This window comes from Oryzias latipes, chromosome 24, assembly GCF_053564925.1.
Source record: "Oryzias latipes strain Hd-rR chromosome 24, Olatipes_Hd-rR_3.1".
NCBI lineage: Eukaryota > Metazoa > Chordata > Actinopteri > Beloniformes > Adrianichthyidae > Oryzias > Oryzias latipes.
In genome coordinates, this window is record NC_136260.1 from 20,214,937 (window position 1) to 20,240,115 (window position 25,179).

General features: G+C 39.3%; 1 protein-coding gene across 6 annotated transcripts in view; it reads left to right on the plus strand.

Moving 5' to 3' along the window:
• Window positions 1-5,145: 5,145 nt before the first annotated feature.
• lama2 (laminin, alpha 2) overlaps window positions 5,146-25,179 on the plus strand; it is a 179,025-nt gene continuing 158,991 nt past the window's right edge. For all 6 annotated transcript variants that reach the window (XM_078942947.1, XM_078942948.1, XM_078942949.1 and 3 more), the window contains exon 1: window positions 5,146-5,358. In XM_078942947.1, the coding sequence (XP_078799073.1) occupies window positions 5,292-5,358 (67 nt within the window). In that variant the 5' untranslated portion in view covers window positions 5,146-5,291. The remainder of the gene's footprint in view (window positions 5,359-25,179) is intronic.

Below are 25,179 nucleotides of genomic sequence, written 5' to 3' on the forward strand. Positions count from 1 at the left end.
TCAATTTTCTTCCTTCTATTCCCCTATTTTTTGTCACACATAAAGGTTAAATAAAAAAATAGCAGAAGTCCAAAACTGAATAAAAATTATGTTTGCTTTGTTTTATCTCAGTAGAAATTTTTAAACCATGTTATTAAAAAAGAAAAGTAACTTTTTAAAGATTTTTTTAAAATGTTTAATTTCCTGAGACTGTAATCAACTAAAATGAATTTTTTATTGCCAAAACTTTAAGCACTTTAAAAAAAAGAAAAGAGATACAGACATTAATTATGCAAAGGTAGTGGATAACATCAGTTAATTCTATGCTTCCAAAACACTGTTATTCTGTTTTACTGCAGTTTTTTGTTTGTTTGCTCTGAATCGTTGAAGGTTTCTTGATGACAGAATAAAAGAAAGGATGAATTCTTTGTCTTTTACGATTCTGACAAAGATTTTTTAAAAAGCTAAAGTGTCAAAGGGAGAGTCATCTTAATAAAAAATACAGTAAATAAATGAATGCATAATTAAATGCATGGTAAAATATTCATATTTTCCTTTAAATATGGGGTCACTTATTCCCTCGTTATTCTTCGTCATTTTTGGTATTAAATTTTCAAAACAGCTCCAAGTGAAATGTCCCTTGTAAGCAAAGCAGATCCATTCATATGGTCTTCAAATAAATCTCAGTGTTTCCTAAAAAAAAGGATGAAAGTCGTCGCATTTTCAATGAAGACAAACAAAGTGGAGCTGCCTCATTAACAATCAGGTTGGAAATCAGAATCAAAATATTCCCAAACATGGAGCCTCGGGAGACAGAGGGGGGTTTTCTGCTTTTTTGGCAGCAAATTACTCCACAATTAAAACCATAGAGCTGGCAGAAAATCTTTCATTTTGGCATCAAAAAATGACCAAAGGCAAAAACATTTTCTTCCTTTTTGCTTCAGACGAGAAACGGCTGGTCTGTTACTTTGACTTAAACAAATAATATATATATATATATGTATATATGTATATATGTATATATATATATATATATATATATATATATATATATATATATATATGTATATATATATATATATATATATATATATATATATATATATATATATATATATAAATGAAATAAAGAGTTTATGTTTGATTGAGAACTCCTAATAGTAATTCTACAGCAGAATACTTTTTAAAATGACTACCTTTACACAACATCCCAGCAAAAAAAAGAAATATTTTATATTTTTATCATTTGAAAAACAAACTATTTAAACTTCAAACTTTTTTAAACTTCAAAATTTAAACTTTTATGCAACGGTTTGAAAAAGGTTATTTGCTCTGTAATTTTTGGTTTCAAACAAACTTAATAGGAGTTATAACATAATTTTCATCCTTACTTGTAACATTAAAGTTTGGTTGTTTTGATCTTTGCTATAAAACGTAAAAACGGTTTGATGAAACTGTTAGTGAATCTGCAGGAAAAAAAATACATTTGATTTATGTTTTTTTTTTTTTTTTTGTAATTTGGGGTTTATTGTGTAGTTACTGTGTAATTTAAGAAAAAATATTGGTTAAAAAAAAGATACTGAAATTTTACTAAAAAGATGGATATAGAGTATTGCCATAAAAACCTAAATTATTAATCTGTAAATGTGTGAGTGTTGTGGATGACAGAAAAACTTACCCTCACTTTCTTTATACTTTTAGTTTATACTTTTAGTTTGTATAATTTGTCGGGTATTTATGTTCCATAAATTTTTCATAGCTGGATGTTTTACGGTTTCTTATCTATTTGTTTACATTTAGTTTAGAAAAAAGACATTTCTACCACCTTTGGAAAAACTACACCTTTTAATAAATATGAGATATCGTTTATGAACTAAGCTGACAAATTATTTTTGGTGCTATTCATGAGTTTTAGCATTTGATGCAAATTCTCTTTGTGTGCATTAGTGTGTGTGTTTGTGTGGATGGGGGTGTGTTCTTATCTGATGCCCTAATGTCAAAATGCATTCTTTGGTGACACTTCAATTAAACTCCATTCATTTATTGAAGAGCAGATTTACATAAGTGCATTGAATGAGGTCCAGCATTCAGAGCATCAAAAGCTTTTAGCTTCACCACCAGAAGGAGGAGTCTGCCTCTGAGAGATTCTTATTTTCAGGAACGATTTCATTCAAGCTTCATTGGATTATGAAATGCAAAGAGTGCCGGACAAAAAGCCTCAAAGATGAGAAAGAATAGAAGAAAAGAAAAAGTGCAAATGTGCAAATGAAAGAGGATTCTTATTGTTTAAATGGTCAGGTGGGTGTTCATCACTTTTACTTGATTGTCTTCTGAAGTAAAACAAATCTCAAGAAAAATGAGGAAATCTCAAGAAAAAAGAGATCTGAAAAAATGAAAATAAAAAAAGTGTTTCAAACCCTTGCAAAAGAAAAAATGAGATCATAAAACATGTTTGATGGATTTCAGCCCAAAAACGGAAGTAATTAAAAAATGTGTTGAGATTGGTTTTATTGTTGAACGCAAAGGGCAGTAAACATTTACATTATCCTTCATATTAAGCCAATAAAAGTCTATATTTGAAGAAAAAAAATCATTTACTAAAATATTTTCATTCACATTTGGGAATAACTTTAGGAGGAATTCTGTGATCACAAGTACAGTTTTTGTGTTAGTAAAACCAAATTCACATAAAAAATGCAATGAAATAGGATTAGAGCCATGGAGGAAAAAGGAGGAAAATGTGCACTTATTTAAATAAAAAAAAGACTTTTGATGTCAGAATTCAGTCTATTTTTGGCTAAATTTCTGTTTTTATCTCAGGATTCTAAATGTTTTGCTTCTGTGGTTGAATAGAAAAGTTTGAGAAAAACGTACAATTTTTGGGGTCAAAAATCTTAAAGATGAATTCTAATGAAAAAAATCAGAATTGTCAAATTTTAAGTAAACATTCTTAGAAAAAAAGTTAGACTTCTTTTAACTTTAAGTAAGAATTCTGCTGAAATACATCTGAAATATGGTATTTTGAGTCAGAATCTTTGTGAAAAAAATCAGAATTGTAAGAATTTAAGTAAGAGTTTGGGGGAAAAAGTCAGAAATTTGAGATTTGTGTAGGAATTCTGGAGGAAAATTAGAATTGTGAGATTTTAAGTAAGAATTCTGGTGACAAAATGGTAAACATTATTTACTTATATAGTGCCTTACTAGCTTCCCTGAAGGCCCAAGGTGTTTTACAGTCACAGTCCTTTTCACCCCTTCAAATACATTCACACACTAACAAAATAGTCCCAATTGTAAGATTTTAAGTGAGAATTCTGGGGAAAAAATGACACTTGATTCTAATTAAAATGTTCCAACTGTTACTCTGAAAACCCTTTCTTAAAATTGCTATAAATGTCATAAATTAGGTTTCAATCCAAGCAAATCAGTTAAGATCTGTTTCTGTAATCCAGCTCAAACATCTAAATTAATCAGGCGCAGTGTTCTCAGTCTGTGAATCAGTAAAAGTGCTCCTGCATCTTAAAAACACAGCAGAATGTTGCTCGGAGGAGGCAGCGGATCATGACCCACACAAAGAAAGCCACCCTGTCGGCTTTATTAGCATACCTGAATGGCATTTGTGACATTCCACCCGGCCTCCCAGGCGGTGATGGTGGCTGAAGGAGTCACAACTGTGTTAGATGCGTGGGAGCTCTGAGGTGCAGTAGCCAGGCTTTCACCCACTTGCTCCTGTTGATGGTCGGTGGACGTTTTAAACTCAGATTTATTCTCCTCTCTATTTTCAGAATGTTGTTCTGTGACAGTTCTCCTCTCGCTCTTTTGGGTTTGGTCGGAGTTGTGTTTGAACCCAGAGTCTGAGGTTGAGACAAAGGCTGTGATGACCGGTGTGTTTCCAGAACGAACCGCTGCAGCTTGAATTTCTTCCACAACTGAACTCTTTTGTACAGCAGAATGAACAGATCTGGCCATTTTAGGGGCCATTTCTTCAGACGATGCTCCAGAATGAGTCAAAAGCAGGTTGTGTTCTGCTGATGATGCTCTGCCTCTTCTGGTGTCATCAACACATTGACTGCTTCTGTTGTCTTCACTGTAACTGTAGCTTGAGTCATCTCTTTGGGTCAAAACCAGCAATTCTTCATCTTCTCGGAAGAACAGGCTGAAGAAAACACATAAGCAAATGATTCATCATTAATTGAAACCATGATATATATCTACAACAAGCAACGTGGCTACGGTTTTATTGATGAGACATTTTTTCTGCTTTGAATTTTGACCTTTACCTTGATAAAATACAGTTTAGGCACACAAACCTGCATAAAACTCACCGTGTTGTCCAGTCCAAGTGTAGCCTCGACTGAGCCCAAACCCAAAGAGACCCAACAGCACTGCTGCGATTCCCAGAGCCGGGAAACCAGGGAGAAGAGCCCATTGTCAGCTGCAGGGGTCTGCACCACCATGTATCTGTAACTGTGGAGGTCTTTGGGTCTGAGAGACCTTTATAATCCCATCAAAATGCTCAAATACTCTCAAAAAAGGCAAAAACTTCATTCCAAATGCAGACTCCGTACACATGAATGCATCTGCACAGGTGCTAAGATGATGTTTGACTGACAAGTCGTTGGGCTGTGACAATATAATCAGCCAGTGCTTTCAGCAGAAAGTAAACAGATTTAATGGTCACATAATGTTGATGTAAAAACACTATTAAAAACAGTCAAAAAACAACAGATTGTATAAAGAAATATTTTAAATTTGGAGAGTTTTCCTTTGTTTTGAAAGCTCTATGCACATTTTCCACTCTAATGAGAAGTCCAGGTTTTGCCCCTGACTGTGGTGAGTTGCGGCAAACAGCAGGAGGAGCCATGGAGCAGCAGTGCATCTGACCCAAAGAGGAAAGTTTTGATTTGGAACTGTACATCTTTAAGTCCCCCTCCCTCGTCTCTGCTGTTTTGTCCCCAGTTCACAACAATTAAATGTGCTTTTCTGAATAGGAAACTTAAGAAAAAAGTTTTTCCTAATTGGGTTCTGAAAGAATGCGCCAACATCTGTCTGGAATGTTTTGCTTTTTGCGCCACAAGCGCACAGCAAACAAAAGAAATCCAGCATCTTCCCCACAGTTTGCCTCCCTCTTTCCCCCTTTCTCCCGAATCCCCCTCAAAGGGGAGGGGAAAACAGAGGAAGAGGAAGAGGGGGAGAAGGAGAGTTTGGCTCAACTTGTGCGAAACTTTTGTCATTCAACTCGGCACGGAGCCGCGCGCACCCAGACGGCGTGAGGTCCTAGGCGCGCAGCGGGGTTTCCAAACTCACAGGACGAAATGGAGCGGATCCTGCCTGCGCTCATCGCCCTGCTCATGTGGCAAAGCTGCCGAAGCCAGCAGAGAGGTAAGCCATCACATTCCGATGGAGGATCGATACAGCCACCATGGGTCTAGCTGCAGGGACCGTGCGCAGAATCAACACGGCGCGCGGCCCGATTTAGACGCAACGCAGATCACAAAGGAGAATTTAGCATTTTATACCCCCCTAATTACACACAGAGTCACAAAGTTATCAAAACATCTTCTCTTGGGGGTTCTCCTTTTTGTTTGCTTGACCCCAACAAAAGAAGGAGGAAAGCGGCATGAAGTTCCCCAGGGGCCCCATTTAACAAACACGTGAAGAAACAAGTGGAGGTATCAATGTATGGAGCCCAGATGTGGAGGGAGAAGACCTGCAGAGTTTCATCACATGTTTGTGATCAATGTTTAGGAGGTCTGGGAAGGATTTGGAAGTAGATCATAATCAATTCAAACAAAAAAAATCTAGAGATGAACTAAAAGTTTGAAAAAACTCATGTATTAGGAGGAAAAGTTTAAGCCGAAAAAGATGCTCATATGAGACAAAAAAAATACTTGTAACCCTAAGACTTTTGGGTAATTACTGTCTGGAATAAACAAACAAACAAAAAAAAAACCTTAAGGAAGATATATAACTACTGAATGTATTAAATTTTGAGTCACAAGCTGATATATCAAATGTATTTACCAAGTGTGATTTGATTTGGTTCATTCCCATTATTAGATTTCTTTTGTTAGAAATTAAAAAGTGTTTCCACATAATTGGGGATTTCGACAAAAAAGTTGCAACTTTTAATAATAATAGTTAAGGAATACTACCATCAAAATATAACCAAAAATCTGTTTTCTTTGCCTAAACACACAGAAAGGAGTTTTTAAATAATAGATTTTGTGAATTCCTAATTTTCTAATAGGAGAGTGGATGATTTTAGGGTTTAATGGGTAAAAAGAACATCACACTAACACATAAACATGGTGGTGGTGGTGTGATTATGTGGAATTGTTTTGCAGCTTGAGAACATTAAGCCCATTGAGACGAATGTTGTTGTGAATTTGGGCTATATAAATAAAATTGAACTGAATTAAATTGGTCATCACAGACAAAACCAGGAATTCTGTGGAAAATCCTGGTTGTGTTGTCATTTATAGACCACTCCTTTTAGAAGAAGTCAAGAATCTCCAAAGATGGTATTAAGATACAGTTTCATAAGCAAACATACTATTCATGATGGAAAACTATTTAGTGGGACCGAATTGAAATCTTTCTTGATCTGTCTATAACTTGTAGATATGAAACTGAGACATTGGGTTTAGACTATAAATGAAATCAATATTTACATTTTTCCGTTGTCTCAAACAAAGTTTTAGCTTTCTCAATATGAGTAAAGTTCAACAGTAAAGAAACACACTAGTGGCACATTTTTGCAGCATTTTTGAAAAATTCCTAGATTTTAACATGAAAACAAACTGGACAATAATCTGTGGATCATTCAGACATGCTTTTATTTATGTACTTGTATGACCCTGCAAGAGGCTGGCCACCTGTCCAGGTTGTACCCTCTCTTCGCCCAGCGGTTGCCAGGTTGGGCTCCGGCAACTCTGTGACCCTGAAAGGGATAAAGCAGATTAAGAAAATGTGATGGAATGAGATGCAGGCCAGAGCTTCTCTACTTTGGTAGACGCTAACGCGAAAGACTGTCTGTGAATGTGGAAAGGATGAAAAATGGGCAGCAAAGCCCCGGCAGGATTGACGATAATCATTGTAAAGAAATGCTCAGAAGAATCAAAATATGAGCGCAAGAAATGTATCTATAGAATATTTGGGCTCACTTGACAATAGAACGAACTGGAAAAGCCTGTTAATGTTGGTAAAGCTTGTTTGATTATTGGAACTGTTGGGCCGCCAGTTGATGATTCATATTTTCATATTTGTGGAGGTAGAGCTGAATCTCTGGGCTGCTGTTAGAGTGGATCAGGGTGGGAGGATTTCTGCATTGTGCTGTGTTTGTGTGTCTGAGAGGTGGAGAGAGACATAAGTGAGTAGAAGAGGACCGGAGAGGCCATCTATGTTAGGAGCCTCATTACCAGGTGTGTCAACCAGGCGTGCTCTCTATCAACGGCAGAGCTTAGACAGACACCAGGAGATAATCAGAGAGGAGGAGGAGGTGGAGGGTAGAACCAGAGAGGAAGAGGAGAAGTGGCTTTTTAAGAGCTGTTGACTTTGATGGTAAAGAGAAAATGGATCAAACTGGTGTTTTGAAGGATCCTGAGCAAGAGGTTGAACCTACAGATAAACAGAAAGGGAGTGAGGTAAAGAAAATAAAAGTGTGAAGGAGAATGGTAAATGGCGTATACTTATATAGCGCCTTTCTTCCTACAAGGACAAAGCGCTTTACATTCACAGACCCATTCACCCAGTTACACACACATTCACTCACACATTCACACACTGGTGGCGGCTCCGCTGCCAAACACAGGCGCCCGCCTACCACCAGAGGCAAGGTGGGGTTCAGTGTCTTGCCCAAGGACACTTCGACTCATGGGCGAAAAACCTTACGATCATGGGACGACCGCCCTACCGCTGCACCACGGCCGCCCCATGAAATCAATCGAAGCTTTTCGTCAGCTTCAATTGTGTTTTGTCGATTTCTTATTGCTTATTGTCGATATAAATGGGCTCAAAAGTGCTGATCAACACAACCCCATGGATGATGCCTATACGTGTGCATGTTTGGAACCTGCGACAGACTGGCGACCTGTCCGGGTGTACCCCGCCTTCGCCCAACAATAGCTGAGACGGGCTCCAGAAAGGTAACATAGTGGTTTAGGAAAATAAATGGATGGATGTGGGACATTGAACTTTACCACAGCTTTACTACAGAGTATTATTAAGGGTGTGATGAAAATAGTTTATTTTGTGATTTTTACATGTTCTTTTTGCTTTATTTCTGGTGATATTATTTGAAAATGAGGTGATTTGATGTTTCTGACATATTGTGGAAAACTAAACTAAACTTAACTAAAAAAAATAATGCTTAAAATGTGATTATTGTAGTATTTGTTCCATCAAATTTTTGTAAATCAGGAGCAGATGAAAAAAAATGTCGTTTGAAAAAGATCACATTTGTGATGCAGAAGTTACAATCAGCAGGCCACAAGCTCCCTGCTCTGCTCCATTCCGATGCATCCACTTGCAGACAAACACATCCATGTACGTCTTTGTTTTCCCCGTCTGAGCTGGAATCTGGATCAGAACTGGACGCCCTGATATCTCCAATATTGCTCCCCATTTTTGTTGCAATGCTAATGTTAAGTTAATGAGAGTGAGGGGCTGTAAGCTTGCAGGAGAGTGGGAGGTAAACAGAGAGCTCTCAGTAATGGGGCGAGGGGGGGGGGGGTGTTCTGCACCCACAGTCCTGCCCACAACTTTTCTGTTTCTGTTGAATCTTGACTTGAAAAAATGACAAGTTTTTGGCTTAAGTTATCAAAATTATAATTAAAAGACCACTGGGAACGCTTTGAAAATAGATCAAAAGATGATCAGAAAGGAACTCTAATTTTTGTGTCTGAGTGGATATTTGTATTTAATGCCATAAATGTTCTTTAAGCACATCTTCCTGCTCTTGGCACCTCATTTTGCTCTTTTGTCTAAATGCTCATCTCTTTTATTGTGTACTACACTATTAAATAAATGCTCATTCAGGTTTTTGGATTGATGTTAGTGCTGCAGCCTAGTCAAAGAAAGAGGTGTGGGTATAAGGTTGAATTTCTTTTTTGTTGTTCCTGGAATAGAAAAATTCAAAGTTGCAAGCAGGTTCTGTTGACAAAAGATCATTTGATACACAATAAATTCATAATTTAAGATATTGGCTCAAAGGAAACAGGTGGACAATCTATCTAAGTAGCTCGTACAAAGGAAACAAATTGAACGCATTGCCTTTGAACAGAACCGATCAATTAACATGAACTGGTGTCCAAAGCAGATTTGAAGTCATCAGAAGATTAAACTTCTCTTGATCTTCGTTCTGGGCCATAGCTTTCCCAGTTTGGATTGTTGCTTCTATACCTTCCTGCAGATAAAGGCTTGGAAAGACGATAAACTGCTAAAAACCAGGCAACTGATTAAATGTAGCCTATTTTGTTTTTTAAGGCCAATATACCTCAACTATGACGGAGTTTTAGGGTCAGTTAAAAAAAAAAAAAATTTATTACAACTTTTAAGTCGTAAATTTACGAGAAAGACAGTCATAACTGTTAAATTACGAGATAAAAACTCGCAAATTTACGAGTTTCTATCTCATATATTTATAACTTAAATTCTTGTAAATTTACGAGAAAAAAGTCATAGATTAACAAGGAAAAAACACCAAAGTTTTCTGTTTATCGGAGCCTAGCTTGAAGAAGAAATATGTGGAGCAAAAGTGAAGTTTTATGTCCGGATAGGTTTGAATAACAGATTCTGAACCTTTTGGCGACTCAAAATCAAACTATTGTCAGTGGAGCCGGGGTTCGGTGTCGGTAAAGCAGAGATTCATCTGTAAAATAAGGAGCTCAGAGACACGTTTGGGTGTAGAGGACCGCTGCAGCCTTTATTTTCCTTTTCATTCACACACCGTGAAGTTCATTTGTCACCTTACGTTATGAACCTGTCATCTGAACACCAATGCGGAAGTAACAGTGTGACATACGCCCCCTCCTCCAGATGAAACGTCCCGTTTCAACACAAAACAATAAAGATGAATGAAAATAGTCTGTTATATCAGCATTAGAACGTTGAAAATGCCAAAAAAGTGCTGCTCCTCCTCAGATGGAAGCGTCACACAAACGTAGAGATCTTGTTTTTGGTGGAGGAAGAAAGGATTTGTAAATTGTAGTATAATTTTTAAGATGTTGTAATGGAATGGGAATAATATTTTTGGTTGTTTTGCTAATTGTTTATACACCGCAAATTATATCGTTATCGCAATATTAATTACTAATATCGCATATCGCAAGTTTTCTTCATATCGTGCAGCCCTAGCTTCAACTGAGGTTTTCTACTGAAGAACAACAGCTCAGGCCTCTGGCATCAAACCAGCAGAGATTTAACCAATGCCATTGCCCCAAAGATGTAGATCATGTGACTTCAACAGGTGTTCATGTGTCTTTGAGAGGAACCCTATAGGTGCCAAATTTAGCTGGGTGCTAAGTTGGACAGTTGCTCTGGATCTTTTGGGTCTATAGACGCTCCATGAAGGACACAAAGTGATGCAAGTCTAGAATTTGTTTTAGAATTTTTGTTTTATGTAAACTCAACCTAAAGAAACACAGGTTATGTAACAATAGTGAATGTTTGGCATAGTTTTAACTACATTTAAAGGATAAAAAAAAAAGTTGTTCATCTTTTATGATTTATACTATTTTTCTTTTCCGTGTTTTGAAAATTAAACTCAAAAAGATCTCCGTGCCCATGGACGGATAACGGTTTGGAAAGGAGGAATGTCAGTTCTCTGAAGATTTGTCAGCACCTAAGCCTCTGTAATATAGTTCATATTAATTTGTTTAGTTTTGCAAAATCTGCCGGTTTGCTTTGTTTCAAGAAACAAAGCGGAATGCCGTCTCTTCCAGCACAAATCAATGAGACGCTCGGAGAATTTCTGGAAACTGATGATGATAAAAAAGAAGTAATCAAACATCTATCTGTTTTTGAATGAAGGAGAAACAAACAAGTCAAGAAGCGGGACAAGCAGACTCTCAGTTCTCTGAGACTGGAACAATTTGATTGATGTGGCTTCCTTTGTCTGGGCTGGATTAAACCAGAGTAAAACTATTTGAGATTAATGTTACATTTTGGAGCTTCAGAAAGTCGGATAGGGGAGGTGTTATAATAAACCATTTATGTATACTTTGAACCATAAGTATTGGTTTAGTATCTTATTCTTTTGTGCATTTTTTAGCTAAACTTGGACTTTGCTCCTTCATCTTTTCCAAAGCAACACCTCTTGTTAAATAAACCAGGTGGATGAGCATGTATGTGCGCTGGCATGTGCGAGTGTGTCCTTGCGGTTCTGTTGTCAGAACAGCATTGATAATGCTGAGGAGAAAATCAATAGTTAATTCTAGCAGGGACACAATAGCTGCTCTGCCCAGCTCAATTCCACATCAAGCTAAGCCACACAAAGAATCGGGCCATGAGTTGATGAATCGGTAAGTGTTTGTGTGCATGCCAGATCATACACGGCAGGTCTTTGTGTTTGCCACAGCTGCTGAATATTTTCTGCAGCCAAAACCTAAACAAACTCAGATTTAACATGCAGCAAAAAAAGTAAAACCAGACGACCAAACTTTTAGATGTTCACCGCATTATCATATAAAGTCTCACTCTGATGTCATTTTTTAATCTATTTTCAAGGTGTTTCCAGTGGTCTTTTAATTATGGTTATGGCGTTTTTAGCCCAAAGAAAACAACAAAAAAACGTATTGTTTTCTAGGTCATAGTTTCTGTGGAATGGCAGGAGTTCTTTAGAAATTCACCTCTAAGTTGTAGGCAGGACTGTCGGCATGTAGTAATCTCACTCGTACTTCCTGTCATCCATTTTTTTACATGCTCTCCCACTAGCTTACAGCCCCTCATAGTCCCATACCTAACTTGATAGCTAGGTTTGATAGCTAAGAACGGAGCTATCAAGCCGTACAGTTTTGAGTAAGATGTCAGCTCAGCCGAGGAAAACAAAGACGCACATGGATGTAGTCGCTAAGGAGCTTGTGGATTCCTGAAAAACAAAAAACCTTAGAAATAAACGTTTAAGCCGAATGTTCTTTATAAATGTCCTCCATCATCACAAAAAACCTGTTAAACAGCCTATATCATGCTTTTCTTAAGCCTTTCAGATGAAACTATATCCAGATATAGACGACTGTTGTTGTAAATTTGGTCTATACAAATACAATTGAATTGAATATATATGATAATATATATGACAATATATTATCGTTGGCACACTAAAGAATAATTTTGTAATGAAACATGAGTTAGTTTTTCAGCTCATTTTGCTATCTGTAAGTAAATCGACTCGATATCTGAGAATCTGCCTTTCGCTCCTTGTGGGTGGCGCCCATTTCATGACGTCAACCTAGAGCAGCATGTCTTCGTCTAGCCCACGAAAACATACAACCTTTTGCAAAGATGGATGTGTATATTCTGCATATAAAAGGAAAGTGCTTTGGGGTTAACCCCTAGCTCCGCTATGGATTGCCTGGGGGCGGTGCTGGCCACGCAGGTTCTTCCTGGAAGGGGCTGTTCTCACTCATTTTCATGGGTTGGGGGGAATGCTTAGAAACGCATGAACAGATTTTGGGTTGTTTTTCTTAAGATATTAACATTATATACACTTAAAATCTCAAAAAATTGATTTAGCCTGAATAAGGCCCTTTAAAAACACCAAAAACAGGATTTTCATTTGGGCGTTTTTAAAAAAATTTTCTTTAGTGTCTTTAGTTTATCATGAAAAACAAATTATTACAGGCCAAGTTGGTATCTATAAATAAAAATATGATTTGCTGATGTAATTATTTTATTAAATTCTTCATATTTGATGAAACCTTTTTAAATATGAAACTTTTTGATTTTTTGAAACTGTGTGTTTAGAGGTTTTCCAATAAAAACAAGATCTTCCCACGTATAACATGTGGGAACTGCTGGCAGAAGCTGAGCAGGTTTTGTACATCAACTGAGACAGACAGCACTTTTTCTTTAAATATTCATTTGTCTATGATAGGGAGAACATTTGTTGGACAGACTGACAGATTGGACGGGCCGCCACTGGGATTCGACGCTGCACGCCTGACTTAAAGATGTGCCGCAGTAAAAACAGATTCTGCTGACCTTTAGGAACACAGAGACACAGATGTGCAGCTGCAAAAACTTTGGAATGACCTCTTTTTCTGTCTTTCTCTCATCCCACCCTTACTCTCTGATCTTTTGGGGTGCTTATATTATCCCAAGGAGCTTCCTGTGGTAACACATGGTGTCAATAATCAGCCCCCTCTGTGCCGGGGCACATGCACTCACGCAGTTTCCCTTCCTCCACTTATAATCCCTCTCTTTGTCTGCTTCTCTTTCCTGGCCTTTACTTGTTCTTCTCTCCTTTCATTCCTTGGGTTCCTGATCTTGTTTTCCTTCTTTCTTTCATATTTCTTCTTCCTTCATAATATTTAAAAAATAAATTAGCAAGCAATATCATTGTATCGCACACACAAGCCAGAAAAATGTGGTAGTTTTTTCCTTGATGTTTTCTTAAAAAGCAAATAAATTCGAAGTTTCCCAATCCTGCCCTCCTCGCTGTCTCTCTCTTCGTTTCTTTTTCCTGTCCAGCTTCCCTCCTCTGCTTCCTTTCATCTTGTGTAGGAGTACTGCTGACAACCTCCACGGCCGTAGTTGAGCGATGTCTAGACTCGGTTTATTTGCTTCTCCATGTCTTCACCACTGGTTTCTGGAGATTGTAGTTGCTCCATCTCAAATCCCTTTGGTAGAGAACTTCTGTTTATCCATAGTGAACCCACCGAGCTCAAGCTGTCCTTTTAATAAAAAACCTGTCCTAGACACGCAGGTCAGAGTGGCTATGAAGCAACAGGAATGCACTAAAGCTTATTTTTTTGTTTTTAAACGTTTCATTTACATGTAGTCTGAACCTTATTTTAGTTCTTTTAAGATGTAATTTTAATACATTTGATGCAAATTATGTTTAATTCAAACAAATTTTATTAATACCTACCGACCGACCGACCGATCTATCTATCTATCTATCTTGTATGTGTCTGAATTGCACACCATACATATAGTATACAGTCCCACTATATAGTCTGTTAGGGAATAGTGAGGAATTTCAGCCAAAGCCAATTATTTATTGTTTTTTATTTTTTTTACCAAAAAGACTTTAGGTAATTTTGGGAAATTTTGGATTTTTAAAAACAAGAAATCAAAAATTTGCCCCAGATTTATCTCGTAAAGTTCCTCAAAACACAAAACTAATTCAGATTTTCCTCAAATATCGTCTACTGTTTGTGTAGCCTTTCATCCATTGACTATTTTTAAAACCAAGATGTCCAGGATATGAATTTAACTGCTGTCCTGATAAGAATGATTTACGAAAGTACAACATGGTGTTATTATAATCCACTTTTTGGGATTCACTGCTCCACAAGGGTATTTCTTCAGACAGACATATCTAATCTTCCCTTGAGCTGACAGTTCTTGGGTTACTGTGGTGTTAGAATGTTGGAGCTGCAGCTGCTTGTTAGACGTGAGTTTCTTCTAAAGCTGTTTATTGCTTGATACCAGCTGGTTTTAGTGGATGTTAGAAATTGCCAATTACCTCTCCCACAACGTCTTGTTCTACACGTGGTGCCAATAAGTTTTGTTGATGTTCAACTTTATTCTTTTTTTTCCTTTCTGCGTCTGCCCTTTTCAGACATCTGCGGGTTTTTATTAGTCTGGTGGTGACTCAATGAATCTCTGACTCCCCCACGACCCCCCAGGTACTCCACTAATTTTCTATTGTCAGCAATCAAACTGCACTAAAAGTTGTTTAAATTTTATTGAACAAAAAATTAAACAACAGCTATTGCACTAAAACTGGTTTTGTGTTAAAAAATATTATTTTTTTTGTCCATATAAGCTTTGAGGAATACAAATGCTAGATTGGCTTTGGCTTCTCTTCAGTGCTGTTATCTTTCATTCAACCCCTTGACAGTGTGAATCTAAAGCTAAACCTACACACTGGGCATGTGATGCAAATCAAATCAAATTTTTCTCGTAGTATTCACACTGGAGGGGAAGAGAGGGCTTTTTCTTCTTATTCATTTACTACTTTTTCCTAGCGCATGTTTGCCACCTACAGTTGGACGAGGGTTGGCGCAAAATGTCAAAGCGGTGCAAATCTTGCATTTCTCTCTCCAGGGTTGTTCTTTCAAAGCTGTATTCCGATATATGAAAGATTTGGTGTCATTTAATTCTGACCGGGCAGAAACCGCAATTATTAATTTTCCCTCCACGATCTATTTCGAAGCAACTGGCCATGAATTAAAAGAGATGCCATCCATCTATCACTACCAAATCCCAGATAGGTCAAAGTTCAACAGGCTTTAACTTTCAACGCGCCAAAAATGGTCTTAGATATGTTTGTAGCTACACATTAACACAAGAGTCGTGAACCAAAACATGCATTTACGTGGGCTTACATAAAATTTTTACATATGACGTGTATTGCCTATGGCGCTGTGAATGTAGTTTAAGACTTTATGACTGTTTATAACTTTTGCCATTTGGCAGTCACTATTTTCCAAAATGACTTCAAGCGGACATATGTAACCAACAGAAATGATGCTTAAGTGAACACGTTTTGAGTTAAGCAGCGAAAGACAAAAGTCTCAACTCTAAAATATGTCAAAGGCTAGTCAGCGTCTTTTTTGTAAGCGTGTAAAAAAGGTTCAAGAGTTCACTTGCTGGTGTTGTATCATGTCTGGTAGTTGATTCTGTCATTGTTAGATCCCACAGATGACGTGTAGTGTGGCACAGGGATCTCCAGTCACTGTGGTTAGGGAGGTGATGGTGTTCTGGTTGAAGGATGTTGACCGCTGTGTGGACGACAGTCAGGACTTAGTGATGCATCTACATGAAGCCAATACAGAAATCTGAACAGTTTGTGACGTTTGTCCCTTTTGGTTGAATGGAACTAAACATACAGCTTTATAGACTTAATGTTCAATGTCACTGCCAGGTGTCTGATGATTGAGAATTTAGTTCCTTAATCCTTCTGGCACATCTTACAAAAATGATGAGGTAATTTTGTGATGCAGATTTAACTAAACTCACTCCTTTAATCTAAGATTATCAATTATTTCTAATGTTTTTGGAGCTTTTTTACAGTTTATTTATAATTAATACATGTTTAATTTGTGCTACTGGTTTGACTGACAGTTATATAAATGAGTAAATAAAAGCTTTGACATCCAGACCCAAGATTTGCCAACTTTTGGCCTTATTGTCAAATCTGTATGCGGTGCACACACCTTGTGTAGCACAACTCCAAGACACACACACACACACACACACACACACACACACACACACACACACACACATAGAGGGTAGGCAAACAGAAAAGCCATTATTTTGAGGCTGAATGTTTGTGTGATTGAGATGATAAGGCGCCAGAGGAATAAGAGTCCATTAGTCTGACCTTGTTAGCTATGGATTTAGCATTTATACACACCTGTTCATGTGTGGGGACTTGGGGTTCGGGGGGCTGACGAAGAGTCAAAATTTCAGGCAAAGGCAAAGTGTAAGAGCAACAGAGGCATGCGTTGTATCTGCAGTGGAGCCTTTTTGTTATTAGGGCCCGAGCACGGAGTGCAAGGACCCTATTGTATCTGTTAGAGTTATTATTATTAGGGCCCGAGCACGGAGTGCAAGGACCCTATTGTAATTCGAATGTTTATTATTAGGGCCCGAGCACGGAGTGCAAGGACCCTATTGTAATTCGAATGTTTATTATTAGGGCCCGAGCACGGAGTGCAAGGACCCTATTGTATTTACTCGGATTATTATTATTATTATTTTTCTTCCGACGGAACAGTCGCCTTTTTGAGGCCTTTAACATACCCCAAAACTCACCAAATTTCGCACACACATCAGGAGTCGCGAAAAATTTTATATTTTATGGGAGACTGACATGGGTGCACAAAAATGGCTCGATAGCGCCACCTACAAAATTTGTTTTGGCGAGCCCCGCCACATGCTTTGACATACAAGCTTGATTTTTTCAAGGAATGTCCATCAGATGGAAACCTACAAAAAAGTCTCCTGGGACCAAGCTGTCAGTTGCACAGGAAGTCTGCTATATTGATGTCAATATGTCATTTTTGCTGCATTTTGGACATTTGCAGGTCTCGTTCTAGAACGAACTCCTCCTAGAGATTTATGAATAATGACTCCAAACTTTGGTTTTGTAAACTAGACCCATGTCCGATGTTAAATTGCGAAGCTTTTAAGTTTTTACGGTTGTTTGTGACCGTGGCGGCGCGTCAAAATTCGAGGTCATTTTGAAAACACGCCATGAAAAGAAAAATGGCCATTATTCAGCCATGCATAATCCAATTTGATCCAAAATTTATGTGCATGATTGCAGTCTGACTCTGAACACATCTGCAGTGGAAGAATCCGGAACAGGTGTAGCGCCACCTGCTGGCAAGAGGAAATGACATGTTTGACTTGGAGCATCACTGCTCCAAGTAGGATGAGCCGACACACCTCAAAATGATATCCACCTGTTAAAAAGCCATTGAAGTTTACTCTGACAAAAAGCCATAACTTTCAATGCGGGGGTGTGGTCGTGACAGAGCGGCGAAGTTGGGCGTCTCGCCATGCACACAAAAGTTGCTCTCACGTGCACATTCCTTGTCCGATCTCACTTAAATTCAATGGAGATGATGATGCTTCCATTCTGAAACCATGGATATGACAATCTTGGACGAGCTCCATAGCGCCACCTAGATATAAACAAATACATTTTTTGTCACATTTTGACCTATCTTTTCTCTGTGCTTTGTCAGACGTTCATAAAATTACAACAGGAGATACTCACAAGGGTCTTCTCTCATTGTTTAAAGTTTCATGGGCGTACACCTGACGGTGCTTGCGCAAGCCACCGCCAAACAGGAAGTGGTTGATTGCGTTGCAGTCAGATAATTAAAAATTCATAAAAAATCAACCGTTTGTATCACGAGGCTGAGATTTCAGAATGAGATGTCTCTTACATATCTCCACCTTAGATATACAGCTCTCGCATGGGTGCACAAAAATGACTCAATAGCGCCACCTACAATGTTTGTTTTCGCGAGCCCCGCCATGTTCTTTAACATACAAGCTTGATATTTACAGGACATGTTCATCAGATGGAAACCTACAAAAAAGTCTCTTGGGACCAAGCTGTCAGTTGCACAGGAAGTCTGCTATATTGATGTCAATATGTCATTTTTGCTGCATTTTGGTCATTTGCAGGCCTCGTTCTAGAACGAACTCCTCCTAGAGATTTGTGAACAATGACTCCAAACTTTGGTTTTGTAAACTAGACACATGTCTGATGTTAAATTGCGAAGCTTTTAAGTTTTTATGGTCGTTTGTGACCGTGGCGGCACGTCAAAATTCGAAGGCGTTTCGAAATCACGCCATGAAAAGAAAAATGGCCATTACTCAGCCATGCATAATCCAATTTGATCCCAAATTGGTATGCATGATTGTAGTCTGACTCTGAACACATCTGGAGTGGAAGAATACGGAAAAGGTGTAGCGCCACCTGCTGACAACAGGAAATGACATGTTTTACTTGGAGCATCACTGCTCCAAGTAGGATGAGCCGACACACCTCAAAATGACGTCCACCTGTTGAAAAACCATTGAAGTTTACTCTGATAAAAAACATATCTTTCAACGCAGGGGTGTGGTCTTGACAGAGCGGCAAAGTTGGGCGTCTCGCCATGCACACAAATGTTGCTCTCATGTGCCCATTCCTTGTCCAATCTCACTGAATTTCAATGGATATGATGAAGCTTCCATTCTGAACCCATGGATATGACAACTTTGGACGAGCTCTATAGCGCCACCTAGTTATTGTATGGGGCACATTCTGCCCTGTATTTTCTCTTTGCTTTGTCCGATGTGCATGAAATTAAAACTGGAGATACTCAGAAGGGTCCTCTCTCATAATCTGAAGTTTCATGGGTGTACACCTGACGGTGCCTGCGTAACAGGAAGTGGTCGATTATGTGCACCCAAATAATAGAAATTTATTATAAATCAGCCGTTTGTCTCAGGAAGCTGAGATTTCAGAATTAGATGCCTTTAATAACCTCCAGCTTTGATATGTAACACAATAGGGTCTATGAGAAACTTCATACCTCTTTTTTTCCTATACAATTTTGGACTGAACAAAGATTTTTAGCATAAATTCTGTTTAGGTTATCAGCACCAAGAATTCAACTTTCATAGGCATTTATTTGCTACTGCTTCCTAAAAAAATTCAGAATGATTGAAGTTACAGGTGAACTTTTAGACATCATTTCATCCAAAAAGGTCCGAAAACGTCTTTTTAGGCAAAACTGCAAACACCTATTTTTTTGCATAACTTATCTTTCAAATATCAGCACAAAAAAATTAAAAACGGTAGGGATCTGTGTTTGCTGCCTTCCATATTTTTTTCAGACTTAAAAGTGTAACAGATGATTTATAAAAAATCCTTTTTCATCCAAAAACCTGTGTTAAATCTGTCTAGACTCCAAACAAACATTTTTTTATGGTAACTTATGTTTCAACAATCGACACCAATTTTCACAGACCTATAGCTAAACATGTCCCATAGCTACCTGAATATTTTCATAGATATAAAATGAACTGGTCATTCTAACATCTGGCATTCTAACATCTAACATCTTACATGTCAAAGCCTCTCTCAGCCTGGCTCTGCTGAAGGAGTCGTGTTACAACCCCGCCCCCTCCTGCTGGGACCCCTGCTATGTAAATTAGCAAGCAGTGAACAGAGAGATGAGGAGTAAGAATGGCCATTATTCAGGCATGCATAATCCAAAGACAGCCAGTTAAACACTGAAAGACATATTTTTTCGGTATGTCTTTCATACATCTTTAGTATTAAAAACTCTCCAAGATGAATGTGCCTGACTCCACCTGCAGGTGGATCACAGACTTCCTGACGGACAGACAGCAGTATGTGAGGCTGGGGAAGCTCGTCTCAGATACTCGGACCACAAGCACCGGATCCCCCCAGGGCTGTGTCCTTTCACCCCTGTTACTCTCCCTGTACACAAACAGCTGCACAGCTGGTCACCTGTCTGTCAAACTCCTGAAGTTTGCTGACGACACCACACTCATCGGCCTCATCTCTGACGGAGATGAGTCGGCCTACAGGAGTGAAATAGCCAGGCTGGTGTCATAGTGCAGCGCTAACAACCTGGAGCTTAATGCTCTGAAGACAGTGGAGATGACAGTGGACTTCAGGAAGGCCCCAGCCCCCCTCCCCCCTGTCATCCTCTGTGACTCCCCGGTGACCTCTGTGGAGTCCTTCTGCTTCCTGGGAACCATCATCAGCCAGGACCTCAAGTGGGAGCAGAACATCAGCTCCATCACTAAGAAGGTCCAGCAGAGGATGTACTTCCTGAGGCAGCTGAAGAAGTTTCACCTCCCTGAAAAGATGCTGGTAGACTTTTACACCGCCATCATCGAATCCACCCTCACGTCCTCCATCACAGTCTGGTTCGCTGCGGCCACGGCCAGAGACAAGGCCAAGCTGCAACGCGTCATCCACTCAGCAGAGAAGGTGATCGGCTGCCACCTCCCGTCTCTCCAGGAGCTGCACATCTCCAGGACCTGGAGGCGGGCAGCCAGGATTGTAGCCAACCCCTCTCATCCAGGACATAATCTCTTTCGGCCCCTCCCTTCTGGCAAGAGGCTCCGGTCCATCAGTACCAGGACCTCGCGCCACAAGAACAGCTTCTTCCCCACTGCAGCCAGCCTGCTGAACAGAACCCCAACTCCCCCAGGTGACCCCCCCTCCCCCCCCCCCCCCGCCCACCAAAGGACTGTCGGTGCCACTTACAGGCCCCACCATCCCAGCCCATCTGTGCTCCCACTTTAATTCACCTTACTCTACTGTATATAGTGTGTTGTTGTTGTTAACTTAATTTTTAACTTATTCTTAATTGCACTATACACCAAGTCAAATTCCTCGTTTTGTAAAGTGCGCTCTACTGAACCTGGCAATAAAACTTTTTCTGATTCCTGATTCAGATTCTGATTCTATTAATCATTGTTTTTTATTCATTCAAAATGCAATTAAATCAATATTTTATTTTTTTTCTTTTCCTTTTTCTTTTTTTTTATCTCTTATATCCTTTTTTATAATCAATGTTTGAACTTCTTTTCCTTTCTATTGTCATGGTTTCAGTTTGTTGTCTTTTTTTTTCGCTTTAGTTCTTGTTCTGTCTTGTTTGGTTCTGTTTCCTGTTTTATTTTGAAAGGTTTCCTGTCTTGTCATGTTTCTTGAGTTTTACTTCCTTTGGTCCCCATCTGCCCTAATCGTGTTCACCTGTGTCTTGTCTGCCCTGTCTGTATATAAGTCTTGTCTCTGCCTTCCTCCTGTGCTGGTCCATTAACTTCTGCTCATGTTGATCACGTCTTCTTGTCTGGCGTCCATGTCCCTTGCCATGCCACAGTAAGTTTTTGTTTTTAGTTTTGTCATCCTGCTCTGCAGCGCTTTTTGTTAGTTAAATAAACCCACTTGCCCTGAACCCGTTTGCCTCCCGTCTCTGCGCCTGGGTCCTACCTGCTCTCGAGCCTCCCCCCCACACGACATCTATACATCCAATGAAATTAAACTACAAATCAACAAACACAACTGATAACAAATGTCTCTAAAAAATGATGTGTATATTTGCAGAACCTTAAAAACACCAAACAAATAACAAATGCTTCCCAATTAAAGCACAAAAAATGGAACACAAAATGTAAAACCCAAGTTAGAAATTGCAATTTGAAAAAGATACTTTTTTCAGCAGCTTTTCAAAATCAATCACCAATTCTACTCTTCTGTGGATGAAACAAAGAACTCCAGAACAATGAAGCCATTTCTCTAAGTCTCTCTCACCTTCAGTTTTAAACAAGGTCTGTGAAAATCCACCATACATTGGTCACATGAACTCAGAGACCTGCTAAAAGTGCACAATTGTAAAAGCTCTTTTATATAGACAACTGTTTGTTTGCTTAGAGCTCTAAATATAAAAAAAAATGCTTTTCTATCACCTAGACACAGATGGAGAACCATATCAACTGGATTAGTAACAGGGAAACATGTTTAGGTTTAAACTTACATCAATAGACAACATGAAGCTGTTCATCACATTTTTGACCTAAACATGTAAACACATCCTTGGCTCTGCGGTTAGGAAATGGTATTTGGGAATCTCTTTATACCAGGAGCCAGCCTGGCCATTGGAACATCGCCACAGTGCCCATCCAGACTGGGACAGCAACGGGGTCCACTTCAGAGCCGTGAGCTGCTGTGTTTAACTCCAGCTGTCCCAGCAAGGGAGACAACTGCAGCAACATCCACTGACCAAGCTGACAAGCCCTGGCAGAAAAGATCCCCACAAGAAAAACACTGGCTCAGGCAGGCTGGTCAAAAAAAAATAGTTTTGCCATTGTCTTGCAGCTCGCAGATCAAGTGGTTTAGTTTTCCAGTAATGTCAGTCAAGAATGCAAGTTCAGATTCACAATGTTCATATTCACCATATTCAACAGACATCTCCTCCAATAGCACCTTAAAAATCCTGTGCTGTTTTGCTTTGCAGCTGAGGTTGTTTACGATTTTCAGAATAAGAGTCATTATATGTCCAGAGCCAATCACTTCTGCACATAAGGCCTGCTGGTGAATGACGCAGCAGTAATGCAGACATTTTGGAAAGTCTGGGTCAGCTTTACAGTGAGTGATGAAACCTGTTTGTCTATTGATCATAGCAGGAGTCCCATCTGCAGTCACTGCTACCAGCTTTTCTAATTGTACCTTTTTCTGCACAAAAACTCCTTCACCGTGTTATACATTTCAACTCCTCTTGTAGTTGTCTGTAAGGGCAGATGTGTCAGGAGTTCTTCTCTTGTGGAAACCAAAAGCTATGCTGTACTGTTGCCGTCCACAGACTCATCACACTGGACGTTAACCACCTTCACTTTGCAAGATCCCGGTCCAGCTAATTGGCCAAGTTATCAGACATAGCTGACACTCATCTAGACATTGTAGTGGAAATTGAATGAGTTCTATTGTTCTCATCCTTAGGGACAGTGATAGCAATTATCATCATTGCTTGAATTTTTTTCATGCTATATGCAAAAGTCTTTGTCCCTTAAGGCAACAGATTACAGCCCCCCCCCCCCCCCCCCCCCCGGCTGCTGTCGTATTAACAATAGCTTGGAGCTCCAGAATGGACAAGAAAGAACGACGAGAATGGCTCGAGCAGGGCGTTGCTCACGGGGCGGTCGCTCGTGCCATGCGGTCGCACGTGCTCGGGCCCGCTAAATGCTACTTGTAGCTTTAATTATTATTATTATTATTATTATTATTATTCTACCGGAAGAGTCGCCTTTTTGAGGCCTTTAACATACCCCAAAACTCACCAAATTTGGCACACACATCAGGAGTCGCGAAAAATTTCGTATTTTATAGGAGATTGGCATGGGCGCAGAAAAACGGCTCGATAGCGCCACCTACAGTGACTTTTGTCCCGACGCCCCGCATACGCTTTAACGTACAAGCTTGATTTTTACAGGGCATGTTCTTCAGATGGAGACCTACAAAAAAGTCAGAAAGGACCCACCTGTCACTCGCACAGGAAGTCTGATATATTGAGGTCAATATGTCATTTTTGCTCCATTTTGGACATTTGCAGGCCTCGCTCTAGAACGAACTCCTCCTAGAGATTTGTGAATAATGACTCCAAACTTTGGTTTTGTAAACTAAACACATGTCCGATGTTAAATTGCGAAGCTTTTAAGTTTTTACGGATGTTTGTGACCGTGGCGGCGCGTCGAAAATGGAGGTCATTTTGAAAACACGCCATGAAAAGAAAAATGGCCATTACTCAGCCATGCAAAATCCAATCTGATCCAAAATTGATATGCATGATTGTAGTCTGACTCTGAACACATCAGAAGTGGAAAAATCCAGAACAGGTGTAGCGCCACCTGCTGGTAAAAGGAAATGACATGTTTTACTTGGAGCATCACTGCTCCAAGTAGGATGAGCCGACACACCTCAAAATGATGTCCACCTGTTGAAAAGCCATTGATGTTTACTCTGATAAAAAGCCATAACTTTCAATGCGGGGGTGTGGTCGTGACAGAGCGGCGAAGTTGGGCGTCTCGCCATGCACACAAAAGTTGCTCTCACGTGCACATTCCTTGTCCAATCTCACTGAAATTCAATAGAGGTGATGAGGCTTCCATTCTGAACCAATGGATATGACAATCTTGGACGAGCTCCATAGCGCCACCTAGATATTGACAAATACATTTTATGTCACATTCTGACCTATCTTTTCTCTGTGCTTTGTCCGACATTCATAAAATTACAACAGGAGATACTCATAAGGGTCTTCTCTCATCGTCTAAAGTTTCATGGTTGTACACCTGACGGTGCCTGCGCAAGCCAGTGCCAAACAGGAAGTGGTTGATTGCGTTGCAGTCAGATAATTAAAAATTCATAAAAAATCAGCCGTTTGTATCACGAGGCTGAGATTTCAGAATGAGAGGCCTCTTACATATCTCCAACTTAGATACACAGCACTTGCATGGGTGAACAAAAAACGGCTCAATAGCGCCACCTACCATGTTTGTTTTTGAGAGCCCCGCCATGTTCTTTAACATACAAGCTTGATATTTACAGGACATGTTCATCAGATAGAAACCTACAAAAAAGTCTCTTGGGACCAAGCTGTCAGTCGCACAGGAAGTCTGCTATATTGGTGTCAATATGTCAGTTTTGCTCTATTTTGGTCCTTTGCAGGCCTCGTTCTAGAACGAACTCCTCCTAGAGATTTTTGAACAATGACTCCAAACTTTGGTTTTGTAAAGTAAACACATGTCCGATCTTAAATTGCGAAGCTTTTAAGTTTTTACGGTTGTTTGTGACCGTGGCGGCGCGTCAAAATTTGAGGTCGTTTCGAAATCACGCCATGAAAAGAAAAATGGCCATTACTCAGCCATAAATAATCTAATCTGATCCAAATTTGTTGTGCATGATTGTAGTCTGACTTTGAACACATCTGC